At 44.0% G+C, this 21,255-nt stretch overlaps 1 protein-coding gene across 2 annotated transcripts in view; it reads right to left on the bottom strand.

The window, feature by feature from the left end:
* The window catches only part of angpt2b (angiopoietin 2b), a 217,863-nt gene that overhangs the window by 5,050 nt on the left and 191,558 nt on the right, over nt 1–21,255 (bottom strand). For both annotated transcript variants that reach the window (XM_080211209.1, XM_080211210.1), the window contains exon 9: nt 20,844–20,974. In XM_080211209.1, the coding sequence (XP_080067335.1) occupies nt 20,844–20,974 (131 nt within the window). The remainder of the gene's footprint in view (nt 1–20,843; nt 20,975–21,255) is intronic.

The raw sequence follows: 21,255 nt of genomic DNA, 5'->3' as shown, positions 1-21,255 counted from the left end.
AGTTTATTCAGCCTCTCCTCATAGCTCAACCCCCTCAACTCTGGTATCAGCCTTGTAAACCTCCTCTGCACTCCCTCCAAGGCCAAAATATCCTTGCGTAAGTACGGCGACCAAAACTGCACACAGTACTCCAGCTGCGGCCTCACCAGTGCCCTATACAGCCGCAGCAAGACCTCCCAACTTTTGTATTCAATCCCCCTTGCTATGAAGGCCAGCATCCCATTCGCCTTCCTGACCACCTGCTGCACCTGCAGGCTGGGTTTTTGCGACTCATGCATAAGGACCCTGAGGTCCCTCTGCACCGTCGCCTGCTGCAGTTTTTCGCCACGTAAGTAATAGTCCTTCCTACCATTATTCCTACCAAAGTGGACCACCTCACACTTGCCAACATTAAATTCCATTTGCCATTTCCTGGCCCATTCGCCCAGCCTATCTAGAATATAACTAGGCCATCAATACAAGATAGTCACTGAGAAATCCAGTAGGGAGTTGAGGAGAAACTCCTTCAGCCAAAGATTATGGAACTCATTACCACAAGGAATGGTCAGTGTCAGGTCAGGGCATTTCATACATCAGTGCAGGCTCGATGGGCTGAAAGGCCTCACTTGTACTGTGGTATTCCACGATTCTGTCAGTGATTGATGGACGGCGTACATGTACTTAAGGGAAAACTAGATAAACACATGAAGGAGATCAGAACAGATGGTTAAGATGATACATTTAGATACCCTTGAGAAGGTGGCTGTGAGTTGCTGTCTTGATCCACTGCACTCCATTTGGCTAGGTACACCTACATTCTGATAAGGAGGGAGTTCCAGTGTTTTGAACCAGTATCAGAGAAGGAACAGTGATAAAGTTACAAGACAGGTTGGTGTGGAAATGGGAGGGAACTTGCAGATGGTGGTGTTCTCAAATTTTTGAACAACGGAGTATAATTTTAAGCTTAGGCCCCACATATTTACGGAGCACTTTTTTCTCTGATTTGGCGTTTACAACTTTTTGTTGAGTAAGTGTTTCAATATGGAGCAGAAAGCAGGAAATCTTCACTATATACCTCGACAATTTGTAACAATATCAGGAATCCAACAAGGCCTAGATATTTAAACAGAGGCTCAAATAAATCTGTATTATTACTTTCTTCATCTTTGCAGTAAACCCTCGATACTTGATCCTCAAAGGCACAGGCTTTGTATCTTCACCAGTAGGCAAACCGTGCACGTTTGTGCAGAAACTTCGAAGGTGACTCATTGTGGCTTCAAGTTATAACTGATTTATTAAAACAATGTTTCTATGTATATATTATGTATACACAATCAAGGGTCTGACAGAACTACAATATACATCTGGAGCGATAAGGTGACACAGTGGTTCGCACTGCTGCCTCACAGAGCCAGGGACTCGAGTTCAATTCCCAGTTTGGGTCCGTGTGGAGTTTGCACATTTTCCCTGCATTTACGTGGGTTTTCTCCGGTAGTTCCTGTTTCCTCCCAAAGTCCAAAAGCTATGCTGGTTAGGTGCATAAGTAAGAAGTCTCACAACACCAGGTTAAAGTCCAACAGGTTCATTTGGTAGCAAACATCACTAGGTTTCAGGGCTCTGCCCCTTCATCAGGTGATTGGGGAGTTCTGATAACAAACAGGGCATATAAAGACACACACTCAGTTTACAGAATATTGATTAGAATGCAAGTCTTTATAGCTAATCAAGTCTTAAAGGTGCAGACAGTGTGAGTGGAGATAGCATTAAGCATAGGTTAAAGAGATGTGTATGCTAAATTCTCCCTCAGTGTACCGGAACAGATGCCTGAGTGCGGCGACTAGGGGATTTTCACAGTAACTTCATTGCAGTGTTAATGTACGCCTACTTGTAACACTAATAAATAAACTTTAAACTTTTGAAAAACTTCCCTTCTCCTCCCTGGCTCCAAGTGAGGCTCCTCTCTTTCCTGGGACTTGCACCATTGCTCCCAATGGCTCAGCTTCCTGCGCAGATTGTCCATGGGGTCCGTTCTGATCACGTGGGCCTCAAGGATCACCCCCTTAAAAGGGCCACGTTATCACAATTTGCTTGTTTGTGAGGTCATAAAGTGAGAACAGTCTTAATTGACATGAAGTATTGCAATAAATCATAATTTATCCAGTCGGAAAAGGTTCATAACATCAGTTTTATCATCAAGACAGAGGAAAGGTTACTGACAGTGTTTGCAGAAAAGCCAAAGTAAGAAGCACTGGGTCCAGTTGTAGGTAGGAATATCAAGGTATATTTTGATGGGGTTTAAAACACATTATCCCACCTAGGTGCAATTGGGCTGCCAGAAATGTGGACAAGATAACTGCTCAAAGCTATTCATCTCAGAAAAGCATGCCATAAAATTGTGCTCTTAAATGACTAGAGTAATCTTCCAAACTACGGGCCTCAGTTGCCGATGTAGCTTTTAAATTCAGCTTTCATTTTTTTTCCAAGTTTACTTCCACCTGTAAAGTAGGCACCAAAATCTGGGGAGCTCAGGAGAATAGCAAATAGTCTCTAAATCTTTAAAGGGTTGAGGGGGGCGGGGTGGAGATATGAAAATAAAAGATCAAAAATGCTAACAAGAACAAAGGAGAATGAGGTAAGCCAGAAGAATAGGCTGAATATTTTATGGTGCTGCATGTTCCAGGAGAAAGCTACTCGTGCTTGCATTGTCCTGTTGGTATTATTAGATAGTATCAATATGAAGCAGAATACGGCAACTGTCCACAAATCCAGAGAAATGTTTGCTGGATTTTGGGGGAGCTGGGATGAGGATAAATCTTTTTACGGAATCCCTACAGTACAGAAGAGGTCATTTCATCCATCAAGTCTGCACCGATTCTCCAAAGAGCACTCCACACAGACCCTCCACTATACCCGATCCCTCTTGCCACCCTATCTCTTAACCCCAAGCACTTACCTGATTTGATTTATTATTGTCACATATATTGGAATGCAGTGAAAAGTATTGTCTCTTGTATGCTATACAGGCAAAACATACCATTTATAGAGTACAAGGAAAGGAGACGGTGCAGAATGTAGTCAAACCATGGCCAATATGCCTAACCTACACACTTTTGGACACTAAGGGACAATTTAGTATGGCAAATCCACCTAACCGGCACACGTTTGGACTGTGGAAGGAAACCGGAGCACCTGGAGGAAACCCACACAGACGCAGGGAGAACGTACAGACTCAGCAAAGAGGCTGGGGTTGAACCTGGGTCCCTGGCACTGTGAGACAGCAGTGTGTCACCATGCCACCCATAACTCCCAGTGGTCACTGCCGTTACCCCTTCGGAAACTGCCTGCAGATGCAGCATGTTGGGCATGAGCAGCTTAGTGCTGACGTTCTAGAAGTTGTGGTCTGCCACTCAGGACTCTGGTACTATATTCCACCACCAGGGTCGGCAATCGGTGAAATCAGCAAGAAGTTTATTTTCTTAGCTCCCACATAGCAATTAAAAACCACGTTAGAAATTACATCATGTTTAATCAAGTGGAACTGGATTTTTAACTGATGTGATTGTGATAAAACTTGATGAACAACAGAACTGACCCTGACCAAATCCTTTTTACAACCATGGAGTATTGTTAGATGATTAATTAGTAGATTTTTTTAAGCCGCATTTTTTTTTAAATGTGATTTTAAAAAGTTATCCAAAATATATTTGCTTCTATTCCATGTGCATGTCTCAATCATTAACTTGCTCAATGTAAAACTTTTTAAAAATTGATTTTACTTTGAAAAAAGAATAAAGAACAAAGAAAATTACAGCACAGAATTAGGCCCTTCAGCCCCCCCCAAGCCTGCACCGACCATGCTGCTGACTGAACTTAAACCCTTTAGCCTTCTGGGGACCATATTCCTCTGTCCCCATTTTATTCATGTATTTATCCAGACACCCATTAATAGTCACTATCGTATCTTCTTCTACTACCTCCCCTGGCAGCAAGTTCCAGGCACCCACCACCCTCTGTGTAAAAAATTGTGTTCTACATCTTTTCAAACCTTGCCCCTCGCACCTTAAACCTATGCCCCTAGTAATTGACTCTTCCACCCTGAGAAAGAGCTTCTGACTGTCCACGCCCCTCACAACCTTGTAGGTCACCTTTCAACCTCCGTCATTCCAGAGAGAACAAACCAAGTTTCTCCAACCTCTCCTCATCGCTAATGCCCTCCATACCAGGCAACATTCTGGTAAATCTTTTATGTCCCCTCTCCAAAGCCTCAACATCTTTCTGATAGTGTGGCAACCAGAATTGAACACTATATTCCACCACGGTGTGTTTAGTTTTCCATTTGAGGGGTGGAGGAGGTAGGGAGTGGTTTGTGAAAATCCTTCAATGTGGTTAACAGGTTGAATATTTTACGATGCTGGGTGTTCCAGGAGAAAGCTACTTATGTTTGCCTTGTCACGTTGGCATTATTAGATAATATCAGCGTGAAGCAGAACACTGCAACTGTTCACATAACCAGAGAAATGTTTGTTGGAATTTGGGGAGTTGAGATGAGGGCAAACCTTTTTATCAAATCCCTACAATGCAGCAGGGGCCATTCAGCCCATCGAGTCTGCACTGACCCTCATATCCCACTCCAACATTGGAGTAGTCAGTAAAGAACTCGGCCGCCAATTGCAGCACCATTCATGGTGACCAGAGGGGAAAATCTTACATCAAGATTGCCAAATGTCTCAGCGAAGCTGACTTTGTGCTTAGGAGTAAGCATCCCTGCCTTGCTACTGATTGCAAAATCCAGCCTAATGTTTCCTTGGGCCACTGGTTTTGTAAATTTTCATGCACTCATGGCCTATGTTAACAATGTTCCTGAACTTATATTAAGGATAAGCTGACATGTGTTCCCATGATTTGGCCTCACTCTGATGTTCTCAGCACAGCTGTCAGTTTTCTACTAGGTCAATTTATACCATATGAGATCAATAAACATCTAAAAGCATTGAATGCAGCCAAGGTTTCAGGCTCTAGCTGATCACATCCTGGCTCGATATACTGAAAACTTGTTCACCAGAGCTAGCCACGCCCCTAGCCAAGCTGTTCCAGTACAGCTACGATACTGGCATCAAACTGACAGTGTGGAAAATTGTCTAGGTTTGTCCAAGAGAAATCTGATATGATCAGTTACCGCACCATTAGTCCACTCTCAATCACCAGCAAAGTGATAGAAGTTGTCATCAGCAGCACAATCAAACAGCACTTACTCAGCAATAACCTGCTCACTGAACTCAGCTTGAGTTCCATCAGAGCAACTTGGTTCCTGACCTCGTTGCAGCCTTCACCCAGGTATGGAAAAAAAAAGCTGAAGGCAAGTGGTGAGATGAGAGTGACTGTCCTTGTTTTCCAGGCAACATTTGACCAAGTGTGACATCAACGAGCCCTAGTAAAACTGGAGTCAATGAGGATCGGGGGAAAAGGCTCACACCTAGCACAAAGGAAGGTGATAGGTTGTTGAAGGTCATTCATCTGAGCCCTGGAACATCACAACAGAGATTTTCTTCAGGGTACTGTTCTAGGCCCAGTCATATTTAGCTGCTTCATCAATGCTTTTCCCTCCATCATAAGGTCAGAAGTGGGGATGTTTGTGGATGATTGCACAATGTTTAGCACCATTCAGGACTCTGCAGATACTGACACAGTCTGTGTTGTATGCAGCAAGAATTGTACAACATTCAGGTTTTGAACAGAAGTGGCACATAACAATCTTTCCACACAAATGCCAGATAATGACCTTCTCCAACAAACCATCCCTTCTTTATATTCAGAAGGAGTAACATATTCCACTTTTGGAGTTACCATTGACCAGAAACAAAACTGGACCAGCCATGTAAATACAAGGATCAAAACAGCAGATCAAAGGCTTGGAATTCTGTAACTCATGTACTGACTCCCCAAAGCCTGTCTACCATCTCCAAGGCATAAGTCAGAAGTGTGATAGGATACTATCCACTTGACTGGATGAATGTAGCTCCATAACACTCAAGAAACTTGACACCATAGAGGACAAAGTCGCCCACTTGATTGGGAGCATTCGCCATTCATTCCCTCCATCATTGCCTCACTGCCACACGGTGATGTTAGTGTTTATTTTTTAGTTTACTTATTTTTTAGTGTCACAAGTAGGCTTATATTAACAATGCAATGAAGTCACTGTGAAAATTCCCGAATCGCCAGACTCGGCACCTGTTTGGGTATGCTGAGGGAGAATTTTAGCATGGCCATTGCACTTAACCAGCATGTCTTTTGACCTATGGGAGGAAACCAGAGCACCTGGAAGAAACCCATGTGGACACAGGGAGAACACGCAGACTGCGCATAGACAGTGACCCAAGCCTGAAATCGAACCTCGGTCCCTGGTGCTGTGAGGCGGCAGTGCTAAAACCTGTGCCACTGTATTTATTAGCTACAAGCTACACAGCAACAACTCACTAAACCTCCTTCATGGCAATTTCCAAACCTGCAACCTCTACCAAGATGAAAGCACTACTGCATGCAAGTTATTCTCCAAGGCACTCGCCACCCTTACTTGCAACTGTATTGCCCTTCCCTCGCTGCTGCTATGTTAAAATCCTGGAACTCCCTTCCTCAGAATTCTGTGGGATATACAGCAGATGGACTTCAGCAGTCAAGAAGGTGACACTAACTTCTCTAGGGCAATTAGGAATGGGCAATAAATGCTGGCCTAGCCAGAAATGTTCACATCTCATGAAAGAATAAATAAAAGAAAACACTCCCTTTATAATATTAAGTACAAAACAGAATCACTTTGATTAATTCTACGAATTACAACAGCCACATCCTGAAACAGCCTACTGAAATGATATTTGGGAAATGTAAGCAGAGATATTATTCATCAGATACTCGGCCATGGTAAACATTCTGCTGCTACAAAGATATTTCAATTCTATTTTCTGCCCCATTCCTGTTTTCCTATCGTCTCTTTTCTTCCAGCGCCACATTAGGCAATATCATGACTTTGGCCTCAGTACCCCCAGGACAACTAGGTGAAAAGTAAATGAATCGCTCACTGTTCCTTCCCTGATTGTTAATCACATGTGAAGGTGGTATGTGAAATATCAGATTGTGTGGATGAATAGTCCACCGTTTAAACTTTTAGGTGAGAATGGTCATTTGGGATAGAAACTGGAAGGTTGTCAACGTCGTCAAGGAAACCTGGATTCAAAGGGGCAGAAGCATTGCTTATGTTCTTGGTCTCGACAGTTCTTCACAAGAGGAGATTTATGGAGTGACATTCACAGCCTCAGGACATGCCAAAGTACTTTGCAATCAGTGCATAAACTGTTGGAATGTTGGAAATGCAATAGGCAATTGGCACGCAGCTCAGTCCCGCAACAAGCTAATGACAAAGTAATCTGTTTTTTGGTCATCTTCAAATAGCATCACGGGACATTTTACATTCACTAACAGGGCATGCAGAGCCTGGGTTTGGCATCTCATCCAAAGACAGCACCTCCAACAGTGCAGCACAGGCTCAAAGAATATAGAAAAGTACAGCACAGGAATGGACCCTTTGACCCTCTAAGCGTGCGTTGATCATGATGCCTGCTGAAACTAAAACCGTGTGCACTTACGGAGCCCATATCCTTCCATTCACATCCTATTCATGCCTCTTCAATGCTGCTATCGTACCTGCTCTCACCACCTCCCCAAGCAGCGCATTTCAGACATTCACCACCCTCTGTGTAAAAAACTTGCCTACACATCTCCTCTAAACTTTTCCCTCGGCACCTTAAGCCTATGTCCCCTAGTATCTGACTATCCAAGTAAGGAATGATGTGCCAGCTTGGAATGGTTGCTCAAGTCCCTGGGGAAGACCAGAACACACAACCTTCTGACTCAGAGGCAGAACCTGTACTCAAATTGTGTTTCTTTCAGCTACCTTTTCTCAGTTTTTAAGGCAAGGATAGATAGATTTTTGAACAGTAAAGGAATTAAGGGTTATGGTGACCGGGCAGGAAATTGGAGCTGAGTCCATGAAAAGATCAGCCATGACCTTATTGAATGGCGGAGCGGGCTTGAGGGGCCAGATGGCCTACTTCTACTCCAGGTTCTTATGTTCTCATGCTCTTACCATTAATTTCTCAAGCCCAGCAGAAGACAAAAGCAAAAACGCCTTCTGCGCATTCCTTTTGCGAGCTTACTCCGATTCGGTTTGGCAGCTATGGAGTGGGAGCTTTCGGAAAATCAAAGGAGGTAGAACAGGAGACAGGGCTTGGAGGAGCAGGAACCAGGAAAGGAATGTGCTTGATTGGATATCAGACCAGAAAGGAATAGCTTCAGCAGTGAATTTGCCAGATAGACTGCCAACAGCCGTGTGTCCCCAGTGCATGTCTTGTTCCCAGCTCCTAAATATTCTTTTGCTTCAGAAGCTATCTGTACTGCCTTTACACTGCTGGTGGGAATGTTTAATCTGGCACGCATAAGGCGAGTCAGGAACAGCCAAATTTGCAGCTGTTTATATTCGTTCACCGCTTCAATAACCAATCCAAAACTGAGGTACGAAGCTAATCAGCCATTCACAGAGAAACACCTGTGAAATGAGACTTTGAAATGTAAAATGCTGCTTTAAGTTGTTAAATTACTCGAGTCAGAACATGTGTTCATATTTAATTAGAAACAACAAACGCTGGAAATCCGAACAAAATCAAACAGCAAATGGAACAGTGTTTGTAGAAAGGAAAGATTTAACTTGTCTTTTTTTTCTTTGCCTCGCAAATGTGCCTTCTGCAACATTTCTGACCACTGTGTCGAATGATCAGCATTGTTGGAAGTGTTCGGTGCGATTCATGTTTAGAATCTAGTGTTTGAGTGAGCCAGCAAATGATTTCATTCGAAATGGGAGATTTTTCTCATTAAAACTTCTGTAAAATCCGAAACATGGAGATTATTCCGGTGCAATTATGAAGGTAAGGTGCAATCACTCACTTAAAGTGATGCAGCTTCTGACGGGATGTTCCTGATGTTGCGAAAGATGAATTTGAGTAATATCAGTAAGAGGCAGTCATTTGGAAGCTTACTGTGTTCGCCATATTATCCACATTACAGAGACTAGGCTTTAAAAATACTTCATTGGCCTTAAAGTCCTCTGGGACATCCCAAGGTTATGAAATGCAGCATACAAATGAGAATCTTTCATTCTTTAATAGGCACAACAGGAACATGGCAAAAGAGTGAGGAATGGTAGTGCCAGGCTGGCACTGCCCAAGAGGCTCCAACCACCCGCTTACCCCTGACTTTCGTAAGTTGAAATTCCCCATGGATATGTCCATGTTATTTTCTCAATCTCCCTATCTCTTCACTGAGTACCTATTCCTGACAGCCAGCTAGTTGTTTATACTGAGATCGAAGCATATTAGTTATCGAGATGCTAGAATATTGGAGGTGATCTTACCATTGCTGTCCCCATTGGCCGGGACCAGCTATGATTCTTGCCAGAGAGAACCTCTCCGGGCAAGCCTATACAGATGGGTGAGCCCAGACGATCCAATCCCAGGCTTGCTAACGGCATTAAAACAAGATTTATTTAAGATTGGATGCAAATTATTTATTCAGCCGAGCAGCAGAAATGGGCGTGAGGCGGAATGCACCGGATATCTGGTGCTGGTAAGATTGCGAAAGATGAGAAATTGGGTGCGAACCTGTTCTCCCTGCTCTCTTGTGATTTTACCGGCTTATCGGCAGTGGTAAGATAGCCCCCAGTGTTCTAGTATCTCGATAACTAACATACTTTGAAGAGTTTGGGAGATTGGGAAAAGCACATGGATATGGGGGATTTCAACTAACCAAGAATATTGTGGGATTGTCCATGCAGTTTAGAGTCAGATTTGATAAATGTAATGCAAAATGACCCATGTGGATTGGAACCTCAAGAGACAGTTGTTGGATTTACTTTGTAACAGTAACCCCAACAGCACAGAGAAAATGCCCACCAGCTAACGCTGACCATAACATGATTTAAAACTGACATTATACAGAATCAGTGCTGCTGAGGACTGACAATCAGATACACAATTTTGAAAAGGTCAGATTATAAGAGAAGACTGACAAGAGGGATTGCCTCATAACATCTCAATGAGTACAAAAATAACACGAGACATAGTGAGAAATATGCAGAATAAATGCACACTAGACTCAATAAAAATAACCAAAGGAATGAATTTTATCCATATAGGGCAAACACAGCGGGTGGGACCAGAAGTGGCCACGTTTTTGGATTCCGTCCGAAATTGAACAATAAACCAATGTCACACTAGCTGGTAAATTAAGGGTCAGCCATCACGAAACACACCCAGACATAGGCGCTGTGAAGCCAGTGAGGGTGGGGGTGTGGGAAGCTTCAGGTCCAATGGGTTCCAAATGGGAGGGTTAATATCAGCTGTGTCAAACTGAAGAAGACATTAGAGGAGGCACTGTGAGCTCTGCAGAATGGCAGCAGCACCCATGAGGCACACCAGATGAGAGGGCAATGCAGTGGACAATCAGCCAGCCCTCCCTCGGTCTTCAGTTGACCGCCTGCTCACATTTGTGGAGGCAGTGAGTGCCAGGAGGGGCATCCTTATGCCTCATGAATATAAGAGCAGGCCGCCCCACCAAAATCAAGAATGCCTGGGCAGAGGTTAGCGCCGAGGTCAGCAGCTGTGATGTTGTGAGTTGCAGCACTGGAAAAAATTCAATGTGCTCTGGTTCACTCAGCCTGGCTGTCTTGGTCCATCTCAAAATGGATGAAGGTGGTTATAGAAACATAGAAGATAGGAGCAGGAGGAGGCCATTCAGCCTGTTGAGTTTGCTTCGCCATTCATCATGATCGTCCAACTCAATAGCCTAATCCTACTTCCTCCCCATAACCTTTGATTCCATTCGCCCCTACTGCTATATCTGGTTGTCTCTTGAATACATTCAATGTTTTGATATCAACTACTTCTTGTGGTAATGAATTCCACAGGCTCACCACTCTTTGGGTGAAGAAATGGCTCTTCATCTCCGTCCAAAATGGTCTACCCTGTATCCTCAGATTGTGACCTTTTGTTCTTGACTCCCTTACCATTGGGAACATCTTCCCTGCACATCTACCCTATGTCGACCTGTTAGAATTTTATAAGTCTCTAGGAGATCCCCCACTCATTCATCTGATCTCCAGCAAAACCAATCCTAACCAAGTCAATCTCTCCTCATTCACCAGTCCTGCCATTCCTAGAATCAGCCTGGTCAATCTTCCCTGCACTCCATCAATCCATGGGAACAGACCTTGATGCAACAATGCACAGCTAACCAGAAGACTCTGCAAGTTCACCCACTGACCCCTGGAAAGGATGCATAAATGTTAAGGGCTGCAGTGAGCTTCAGAGCCCTGGGCATTGGCTGTCCACCCATACAATCGGGGGCTATCTGCAGGCCAATCACTTGGCATACAGAAGTGATTGCTTCCTTTGAGAGGTGGAGCTTCCTGCAGTGCTGGGAGTAGTTCACCTGATGCCTGTACAGCCTGGCAACCAGGTAGTGGCATCCTCCACGCAGCCCATGTTTCTTGCCCTCCCTGCCAGTCCTGGACACCCTGTGCCTGCACCTCCCATCCGAGGTGACGTCTGCGATCACCTGGTCCCCTCTTTCTTCTGCACTTCCCTCCCTTGCTAGGAAGTGTCCCCTGCTGAGTAAAAAAAAACATCTGCTGATATGCAAACTGGGCTGACTTGTGCACGAAAGGGGTTGAAATTCTCAGAGAGACCTTACAAAACTAGAGCATCCTGAAAGATCCAGAAATTGTGCAAAAAGCTCACAAGAAAGCACTGAAAATAGTCAAAAATTAATATTTTAATCCCATACCAAACTCTCACTGGCTGCTCCCAACCTGGCCTGTCTTTGTTCCTGCCTCTTTTTAATCCTGCCCTTAGATAAGAAGCTGGCAAAAATAGATTGGCTGCCTGCCTGTGCACTGACCTGAAAACTGCACAAGCGGTGTAAAGTTCAGGCCAACTGAACTTTAAGTCCCTTGAACCAGCTGCCTCATTGTTGGAGGGCACACAGCAGACTCCCGTTCGAACCACCAACAAAAATATCACCCAGGGGTGTGATCATGCTGGGACAGATGCCGGACATCTTAATGCACAATCTTATACCTTTCCAGGTCAGATGAGTGTCCACCCTTGATGAGTAAAATTCTGGCCTATAATCCACTAACAAAGGGAAATATAGGCCAGAATTTTACTGCCCCGCCTGCCACGGGAATCGGAGCATGCCAGGGGTGGACCATGAAAATGTCTGGTGACCTCAGGTGGGATTTTATGGTTTTGGAAGGAGTGAGACTGTAAAATCCCACCCAAAGGCCAGAGTTTTACTGCCATGTCTGCCCCGGAATTAGGACGAGCGAGGCTTGCTGAATGGAATTCTCTATTGGCCTCGGGCAGGATTGAGCGAATGGTAAAATATCAGCCAAAAAGTCCAGAAAGTCTGCAATGAGAAGGACAAGGACGTCTATCAACTGTAAAACTTCTGAAGCCTGGCAAAATGATGATCAGAAGTGTGAGGAGGAAACGGGGAATGAGTATTACTGCAAGTGTACAGAGCATCAAGAAACTCCTCCTGCACCAACCTGGAAGGAGGAAATTCAGGGATAAGGCTGCAAAGCTTAAACAATATGCCACTGTACTGAAATTTGAGAATTGCTAACAAATTCAATTACTGACACCTAGAGTAATGACAAAAGATGAATCTGCCCTCCATCAATCAAAACAAAAATCAACGTATTTAACATTTACAGAGCTACTAATTAAACTTAAAAAAACTTTTAACCAAATCCCTAAGATCTATTGCAGGTTATGAAGACAAATTTAGGATGAAATCCCTGTTGAGTGCTGAGAGGCATCTAGAAATCATTCAATCTTCTAAAGGTGCCACTCAATTAGAAACAATCTTACATAGTATCCATATTCAATAAAAGGGAGAAATCAAATTCTGTGAATTGTAGATTCATTAATTTACCACCAATGTCATGACCACCAGAGGGTGGTGAGGGATTGGAATGCCCTGCCTGCTGCAGTTGTAAATGCGCCTAGTTTGGGGGTGTTTAAGAGATCCGTGGATAGGTTTATGGATGAAAAGGGATTGGTTTAGGTTAGAGGGTCATTGTTTTTTTAAGTGGTCGGTGCAACATCGTGGGCCGAAGGGCCTGTTCTGCGCTGTAATGTTCTATGTTCTATGAAATAACAGCGAGGAATGACATACAGAAGAAATTCCAGTTGTATTCAATTCAGTCGTAATGGGAAGTATCCTTGGGTGGCACAGTGGCACAGTGGTTAGCACTGCTACCTCATAGTGCCAGGGACCCGGGTTCGAATCCCAGCTTGGGTCACGTGTCCACGGGGTTTCCTCCGGGTGCTCTGGTTTCCTCCTACAGTCCAAAGATGTGTGAGTTAGATGGATTGGCCATGCGAAATTGCCCCTTAGTGTCAGGGGTCTAGCTTGGATAAATTCCTGGGGATAGGGGCAGGGTGGGATTGTAGTCGGAGCAGACTCAATGGGCCAAATGACCTCCCTCTGCACTGTAGGATTCTATGATTCTAAGTGACGTGGCACAATGTCCATTATGGAGGGCTCAGTAATAAGTGAGTTAAGAGTTAAGGCCACAATCAGATCAGACAGGCTCTGATTCAATGACAGACCAGGCTCTAGGGGCTATATGGCCTACTCCTGCTCCTATTTCTTGAGTTCTTATGTTCTTATGATCGATTGAGTACTGGAGTTTTTACAAAGAGTTTTGTATTGAATTGCAGCTGGGAATTATGTTGCTACCTCGTTGGAAAAGGAAGGCATGCTAAATGAGCTGAATGAAAATGATTGTGAGGAAGTGAGAACGCTTTCCTCCCCACATGTGAGCTGTTCTGGAAAATGGCACCAAAAATAACATGAGTGACAAACTGATTCCTGGCTTGATTGCAAGACAATTATCTAATTGATAGGTTCAACAATATCAAAAAATAATCACTTTCATTATATTCAAGGCCTTGAATGTATAAAAGCATCGCAAGGTCCTTCACAGAAATAAATGCTGAGTCAATGAGCTGGATTTAATGGAGGTGACAAGGTCCACAGGCTGGAGAGTTGGTGGGAGTCCAATGTCACACCTTTTAGAGAAGGCAAGCTAGATTAAGTGCCAGTCAGGCACTTGACAGGCCAACAGCAGCCTCCTAGAGTAGATCAAAGGTAGCACCCACCAAGAGCAAAGCCACCACAAAGGCAATGGGTGCTGCACCCATCTGAGACATTGGATTTAGAAGGGTCTTAGGCAGGGACAAGTGATGGAAGGAGAGGGGTTGCAGGCCAGGGCTCACATGGGGAGGTGGATAAGGTGGGCTGGCAGCAAGGGTACGTAGGGGTTGGTGGGGGGGGGGGGAGGAGTGGCTCTCATCAGGCCTACACTCCTTGATACTAGGTAACTCATTCAGCGCTAAATGCTTTTAGATGAGGGACACCATCCTCTCTAACCACATCCAGGAACCAGCAGCCAAACAAATCAGGGCCTCTCTGTTATGCTCATGGTGAACCATCCACCTATCACTGGGTTAGTACCATTGGCAGTGAGGTGAAGTCCATAAGTGAACATTCATTAGCTACTGAATGGCCTCAATTGGTAGCAGGATGGGAGGATGCCCCTGGGCCTTCCTGCCACAGAGTTAAGCGGGATGGAGGCCAGATGGAGGTGTCAGGGTCTCAACCCATCACTCTACCACCTGATTGAATGCACGACATCAAAGATTTTCCATAGGGAAGGGCATTAAATTTCACCCAATGAAGGAGTTATCAGAAAGAGAGATGGCAATCTTAACAAGAGGTCAGTTTTAAGCAGGATCCTAACAGATGAGAGAACAGGGTAGAGAGAGAATAGGGGTTGGAATGATTATCACAAAGGGAATTGACCATAAAAGTAAGGATGTTATACTTCGGTTATAGAGGGCATTGTTGAGGCCTCATCTTGCATATTTGCAGTTTTAGTCTCCTTGTTTAAGTAAGGATGTAAATACAATGGAGGCATTTCAGTGGAGGTTACCAGATAGATACCAGAGATGAAGTGTCTTATGAGGGTGTGTTGGAAAGCCTGAGCTTGCTTCCACTGGAGTTTAGAAGAGGGAGGGGGTGGTTTGATGGAAACGTATAAGATCCTGAATGATATTGACAAGGTGAATATTGGAAGAATGCTTCCCCTTGTCCAGAACCCAGGTCCCCCGAGCATTACCCTGAGTCCAGTGACAATGATGCCGGCGTTGGACTGGGGTAAACACAATAAGAAGTCTCGCAACACCAGGTTAAAGTCCCAACAGGTTTATTTGATCATAAACACCACGATATTGTGGCGTTTACTATCAAATAAACCTGTTGGACTTTAACCTGGTGTTGTGAGACTTCTTCCAGTGGCAATACCATTGCACCACTGCCTTCCCAATTTGAATCTGGAGTTTTGATAAATGTCTTGAATTTACTTGTTATCTATTTTCATAATTAAAACTGTGGGTTGGAAAATTACTGACACTGGCAGCTGGTGAGTTTGGTATCATTGACATACAATTACATCCACAGTGAAAGATTAATGATTGTAAAATTGCAGCTGCAAATTTAACAAGAAATGATTTGAAGCTGATTTCTGGGAAACTCTAACTTTACTGTATATTTATATTTACAGGCAAGAATTTCAGAATCACTTATTGTGTAAAATTTACACTAACTGGAACATGCTTTCAAATATTAGATTCATATTCACTGGGCAGAAATCGTCAAGTATGTGGAATGCGGCGTACTTTCAATCCAATGTGAATTAACAACTAATGAACTGTCAGACTGCTTAAATAGAAATACAGAATTAAATCGCCCTTATCTCAATTTCAAACAGGGAGTGCGGGAACAATGTCCTTTCACCTCTGGGTTTGGAACTCAAATACAGAACAGTGTTACAGAAAAACAGTCTTGCTCACAGTCTATTATAAATGATCATAATGAGGATCGAATGAGAAGGCTATTTGGCTCACTATTTCTGTGCTGGATTTTTTGAAAGAATTATTCAATTAGACCCAAGCCCCTGTCATTTCCCCACTTTTGTGCAAATCCCCCACTTCCAGTATTTATCCAATTCCCTTTTGAAAGTTATCATTAAATCTGATTCCACCACAAGTTCAGACTTTACATTCTGTATCAAAATGCTAGAACTGCTTGCTTCCTCACATCATCTCCAGTTCTCCAAATCCAGTCTCCTCAGGAGTGAATAGTGACCCTTTTGTCACAGGAAACAGTATTTTATTTATTCTATCAAAGACTTTCGTGATCTTGAACACTTCTGGCAAACCCTCCATTAACCTTCTCTGCTCTAAGCAGAACAATTCGAGCTTCTCCTGTCTCTCCATGTAACTAAAAATTTTCATCCTATTACCATTCCAGTAACTCTCTTCTGCACCTTCTCTAAGACCTTAATATTCTTTCTTTGTGTGCAATATCCAGAACTGGCCACAATATTCCACCTGGGGTCAAATTAGTGTGTTATAGATACTGAACATAACTACCCTGCTTTTGTGCAATATGCTTCTACACGGTGGCATGGTGGCACAGTGGTTAGCACTGTTGGCCCACAGTGCCTGGGAGCCAGATTCGATTCTGACCTCATGTCACTGTCTGTGCAGAGTCTACACGTTGTCCCTGTGTCTGCGTGGGTTTCCTCTGGATGCTCCGATTTCTTCCTACAGTCTGAAAGATGTGCTGGTTAGGTACATTGGCCATACTAAACTTGCCCTCAATGCATCCAAACAGCTGCTGGAGTGTGGCGACTAGGCGATTTTCATAGTAACTTCACTGCAGTGTTAATGCAAGCCATTTGTGACACTAATAAATGAACTTTAAACAATATGTTGCTACTTACAAAGCCAAGGATCCTTAAAGCCTGACCAGCTTGTCACCTTCAAAGAATTGTGTAACTACCCACACCCAATTCCCAATTCCCACCCCCCCTCACCACCCCCCCCCACCCCCCGTTGCTGAAACCCCCTTTCAAATTACCATTTTGTTTTAATTTCCTCTCCTCATCATTGCTGCCAAAAGGAATGATTGTGTTGAATTTAATGGATTGAATTTTCCTGGCTCTGTGAAAATGGGATTGGAGGAGAGTTGAGGGAAGGGGGGTGGTGTGGTGGTGCAGTGTTAGTGTTGGTGAAAAGTGGTTATGCAGTCCCAGGTCCTTTAAGGAGGGAAATATGTCATCCTTACCTAGTCTGGCCTACATGTGACTCCAGACCCACAGCAATGTGGTTGACTCCTAATGCCCTCAGGGTTGGGCAATAAATGCTGGTCCAGCCAGTGACACCCACATCCAATGAAAGATAAAAAAAATGCTCTGCTGCCCCTACCAGGCTTACCTCCCGTGGAAATCAGCAGGCCATCCATGGAGGGCAATGTAGTCAATTAAAGCCCCAGTCAAGTTCCCTTCAGGGTTACAACCTTCCTGGTGTTGCTCGGATCCCCTGCTCAATTGGAGGTCCAGCAATGCTGAGGATGCGACCTCTTGCTGGGAAGCCGGTGAGCTATTTCCAAAAGGATGGGTAAAGTGAGATATAGGCCAAACGCATGCAATTGGAACTGGCTTAGTAGTTAAAAAAAAAGGGCGGCATGGAGAAGTTGGGCCAAAGGGTCTGTTTGCATTCATAAACCTCTATGACTCTATGTGCCACTGAATTAGTTGGCAGCTTCAAGGGGCCAGTGATGCTCAGAGGGTACCAGAAAACGCAGCAGATATTCTTTGGCAGAGGTTACCCCTCCATCCTGAAGCCCTAGACTATGCTTTGTCAATTGTCCCAGCACTAAAGGGGGAGGCCTTGATGAGTGCTATTTCAACAGTTCTCACCTTTCCCTATGGGGCAGCACCTCAGATATTGTAGCACACCCAGCTATTGGGTCTCCAATTCCTGGCACGACTTAATTGGATAGTAAATACAGAGGCAGACAATTAGGAGGATGCTTCATATAATGCTGGGCACGCTGGGATTGTGAGCAGGTTCGAGACATGCACATGGTCACAATGTCAACGTCCTAATAACCACACAAATATTCAACTACGCATTTGTTCATTTCACCAATGTGCCTACGTCCTCCTTAAAACTCTCCTCTTCACTGTTTACTACAGTTGCAAGTGTCAGGCCATCTGACAGCATTGACAGTATGCTGGATACATTCAATTCCAGGTCATTAACATCTGTCAACAGCTCAGTGGCTGTAACACTAGCCTGTAAGGGAATCGCTCCACACTTTTTCCACAACAGTTTGTGACAACCCTCTGCTTTCTATGCCTCAGCCAGTCTTGTATTTATGCAGCCACTGCCCCTTTCATCCCCAGGGCTTCAATTCTGTTAAGCCAGTCACCGCATTAACTCTTAGATTTCCCAGTCAATCGCAGGATGGACATGATCACAATCTGCATCAGCTAAAGGAAAGGCTTCGAGTTAAAGGGACCCCAGCAGGTGGTAAGGTTGGAAGAACCTCACATTGCTTCCTGAGGATTCAGCCGCTATAGCAATGGAAAAAAAAAATGTGCGGAGGCTACCCCCATCCTGGCCCCGGAGTCTCTGACTCTGCAGAGCTGATCCTCTGCCTGTAGACTCTTGCCTCCTTAGTGCTGGAGGTCTATGTTTATCCCCTGTGTCCGGTGGAGTGACATTTGGCTGAAGAGAAGGCAACTGAAGGGACACACACACAGGGGCAGCTGTCCCCTCCTCTTGATCCTTACTAGAGGTCGAAGATGGAGTTGTAAATATGTTACTGTGAAGGAGGTGAGGAGGGCCAGATCGAGGTAAGTACAGTTCAAAGGAGCAATTTCCAGAAAGACCATAAGATCATAAGAAATAGGTAGGCTGTTTGGTCATTCAAGCCTGCTCCACCATTAAATAGAATCATGGCTGATCCAACATTCCTCAGGTCCACTTTCCTGCCCTTTCCCTGTAACCCTGGATCTTCTTACTGATCAAAAATCTATCCATCTCAGCCTTAAATGTACACAAGGACTCTGTCACCACAACTGCCTGTGGCAAAGAGTTCCCAAGACTCACAATCTCCGAGAGAAGAAATTCATCCTCATCTTAGCCTTCAATTGGTGACACTTTAAAGTTGGAAATCACCTGAAGAAGTGACTCGCTTCTTGTGGTGAACACAAGCCTTTCACGTAGGAAGTTCAACAGTTTGTCTGTTTCACTGTTCCAAGGCTTTCAAATTTGTTAGTTTCATTGAACAACTGGGTCTCCCATCTGTGTTCTTGTCTTGACACACAGCTTAGGAAACCAAAGTGTTGCTGTTAAAACTGACATCCTGAATCACAGGATATTGGCTGGTTAGATAGAGAAATATTTACCCGACAATTCCATGGTCATCTCCAAAGCCCCCCCGGTGAAAATAAGAGTGAACAGGATCATATCAGGTTTTCAACCTCATGATATTGTTTGGGGCTTTAACAACCCACCTCCAACTGAAACATCCTGCACCCACTCCCAAATCCTTCTCAGTTAAAATTCTGCCCGACATCAATCCCTACCACTTGGCCTCTGATCGCTGATTTTTAACCTTCTCCCCATTTCTGTACAGGGGTAACATTTACAAACTTCCATCCTCTGGCACCATTCCCATATCTAAAGAGGATTTGTAGATTGTGACCACGAGACACAAACCTACTTCCCTCAGTTACCCAGGATGCAGGATGCAATCCATCTGCAAAAAAGATGCCTTCTGTACTTTGAGCATTGCTAACCATTTCAATATTTCTACTTTATTTTTCTTTATCCCATTCAGTTTCTTCATTATCACCTCCCTTAATGTAACATTTGAAGCATTCTTCTCTTTAGCAAAGAAAGTGCACGGTGAAATGAGTTTGGCAGCTTAACCATTCAGTTACTAAGGGGACATGATTTTGCGGTATAAAATGTCAATACTAAATAGCCGCTATTTCAAAGAGGTAACAAAGGCTTTTTTTTTGCAAAATGAGACCATCAGACTGGCATTGTTATGTGGTTATTGAATTGTGGATATGCTGTTTCGATTAGAATACTGTACAAGGAGTCTTGCTATTTGTTTAAATTATGACTAAGACTTTCTTGGCAAGGATGGGAGGTGCAAAGACAAATTGCAAATTGTCCTTTTTTTTATTAATATATATTTGTCATCTTGATAAAATCCAAAAATTGAAAAATACTTTGACAGGTTCATGATGGGAAGGGTGGGGGGAAATGGGAGGAAAGGATAGGGGAGACAAAAAAAGGAAACTAAGTTTAAGTTCATTTATTAGTGCCACAAGTAGGCTTACATTAACACTGCAATGAAGTTACTTGAAAATCTCCTAGTCACCACACTCTGGCACCTGCTCGAGTACACTGAGGGAAAATTTAGCATGGCCAATGCACCGATCCAACATACCTTTCGGACTGTGGGAGGAAACCGGAGCACCCAGAGGAAACCCACTCAGGCATGGGGATAATGTACAGACTCCACACAGACAGTGATGCAAGCTGAGAATTGGACCCGGGTCCCTGGCGCTGTGAGACCTGTATGGAGATCCTTTTAACTGCTGGCTGCGAGACAGCAGCGCTAACCACTGTTCCGCCCCTAAACGCCACGTTTCTCTGCATTGTTTTTGCTCTGTTTCCTGAATATTGTTGCAGTGACATTCTATTTCAGTCACCTCTTGTCTCATAACCAGAGGTCACACCAATGAAGCTGTAATGTTTTGAAAGCAGTTTCTCAGTACAAACAACAGATAGCTGGAAAATGAAACTCTTCTGTCTTACCTCCAGATGCCATCCGGGAACATTCGCAGCCACATTCATCATTGTCCGCATCCTTGGTGCTGAATTTTGTACCAGAGGGGCTGAGACTGCTGGTTCTCCCGGCTGTTCCACTGTAACCCTTTATGCGGAGCCTGTAATATAAACAGATCAGAATTGAAAGAATTCTACTAATCGCCACACTGTCCTTCAGCTCAGTAGAGCGTTTGCATTGGCATTTGTTGTTAAGTGACTCAAACAGGAATCTCTTATTAAGACCTAACCAAAAGAAAATTGAAATTCCTATGACTATAATGAGTCAATCAATGTTCCAGATTTTGCTCCAATTTTAAAGCATTGAAATGATGTTCTCCATTAATAATGTGCAAATTGGCCATCATGAATTGTGAAAAAAAACAGCTTCCCATCCATTGAC

This window comes from Carcharhinus amblyrhynchos, chromosome 24, assembly GCF_965287045.1.
Source record: "Carcharhinus amblyrhynchos chromosome 24, sCarAmb.v2.hapA, whole genome shotgun sequence".
NCBI lineage: Eukaryota > Metazoa > Chordata > Chondrichthyes > Carcharhiniformes > Carcharhinidae > Carcharhinus > Carcharhinus amblyrhynchos.
Note: the sequence above shows the minus strand (reverse complement) of the source record. Positions and strands in the feature narration are given on the sequence as shown.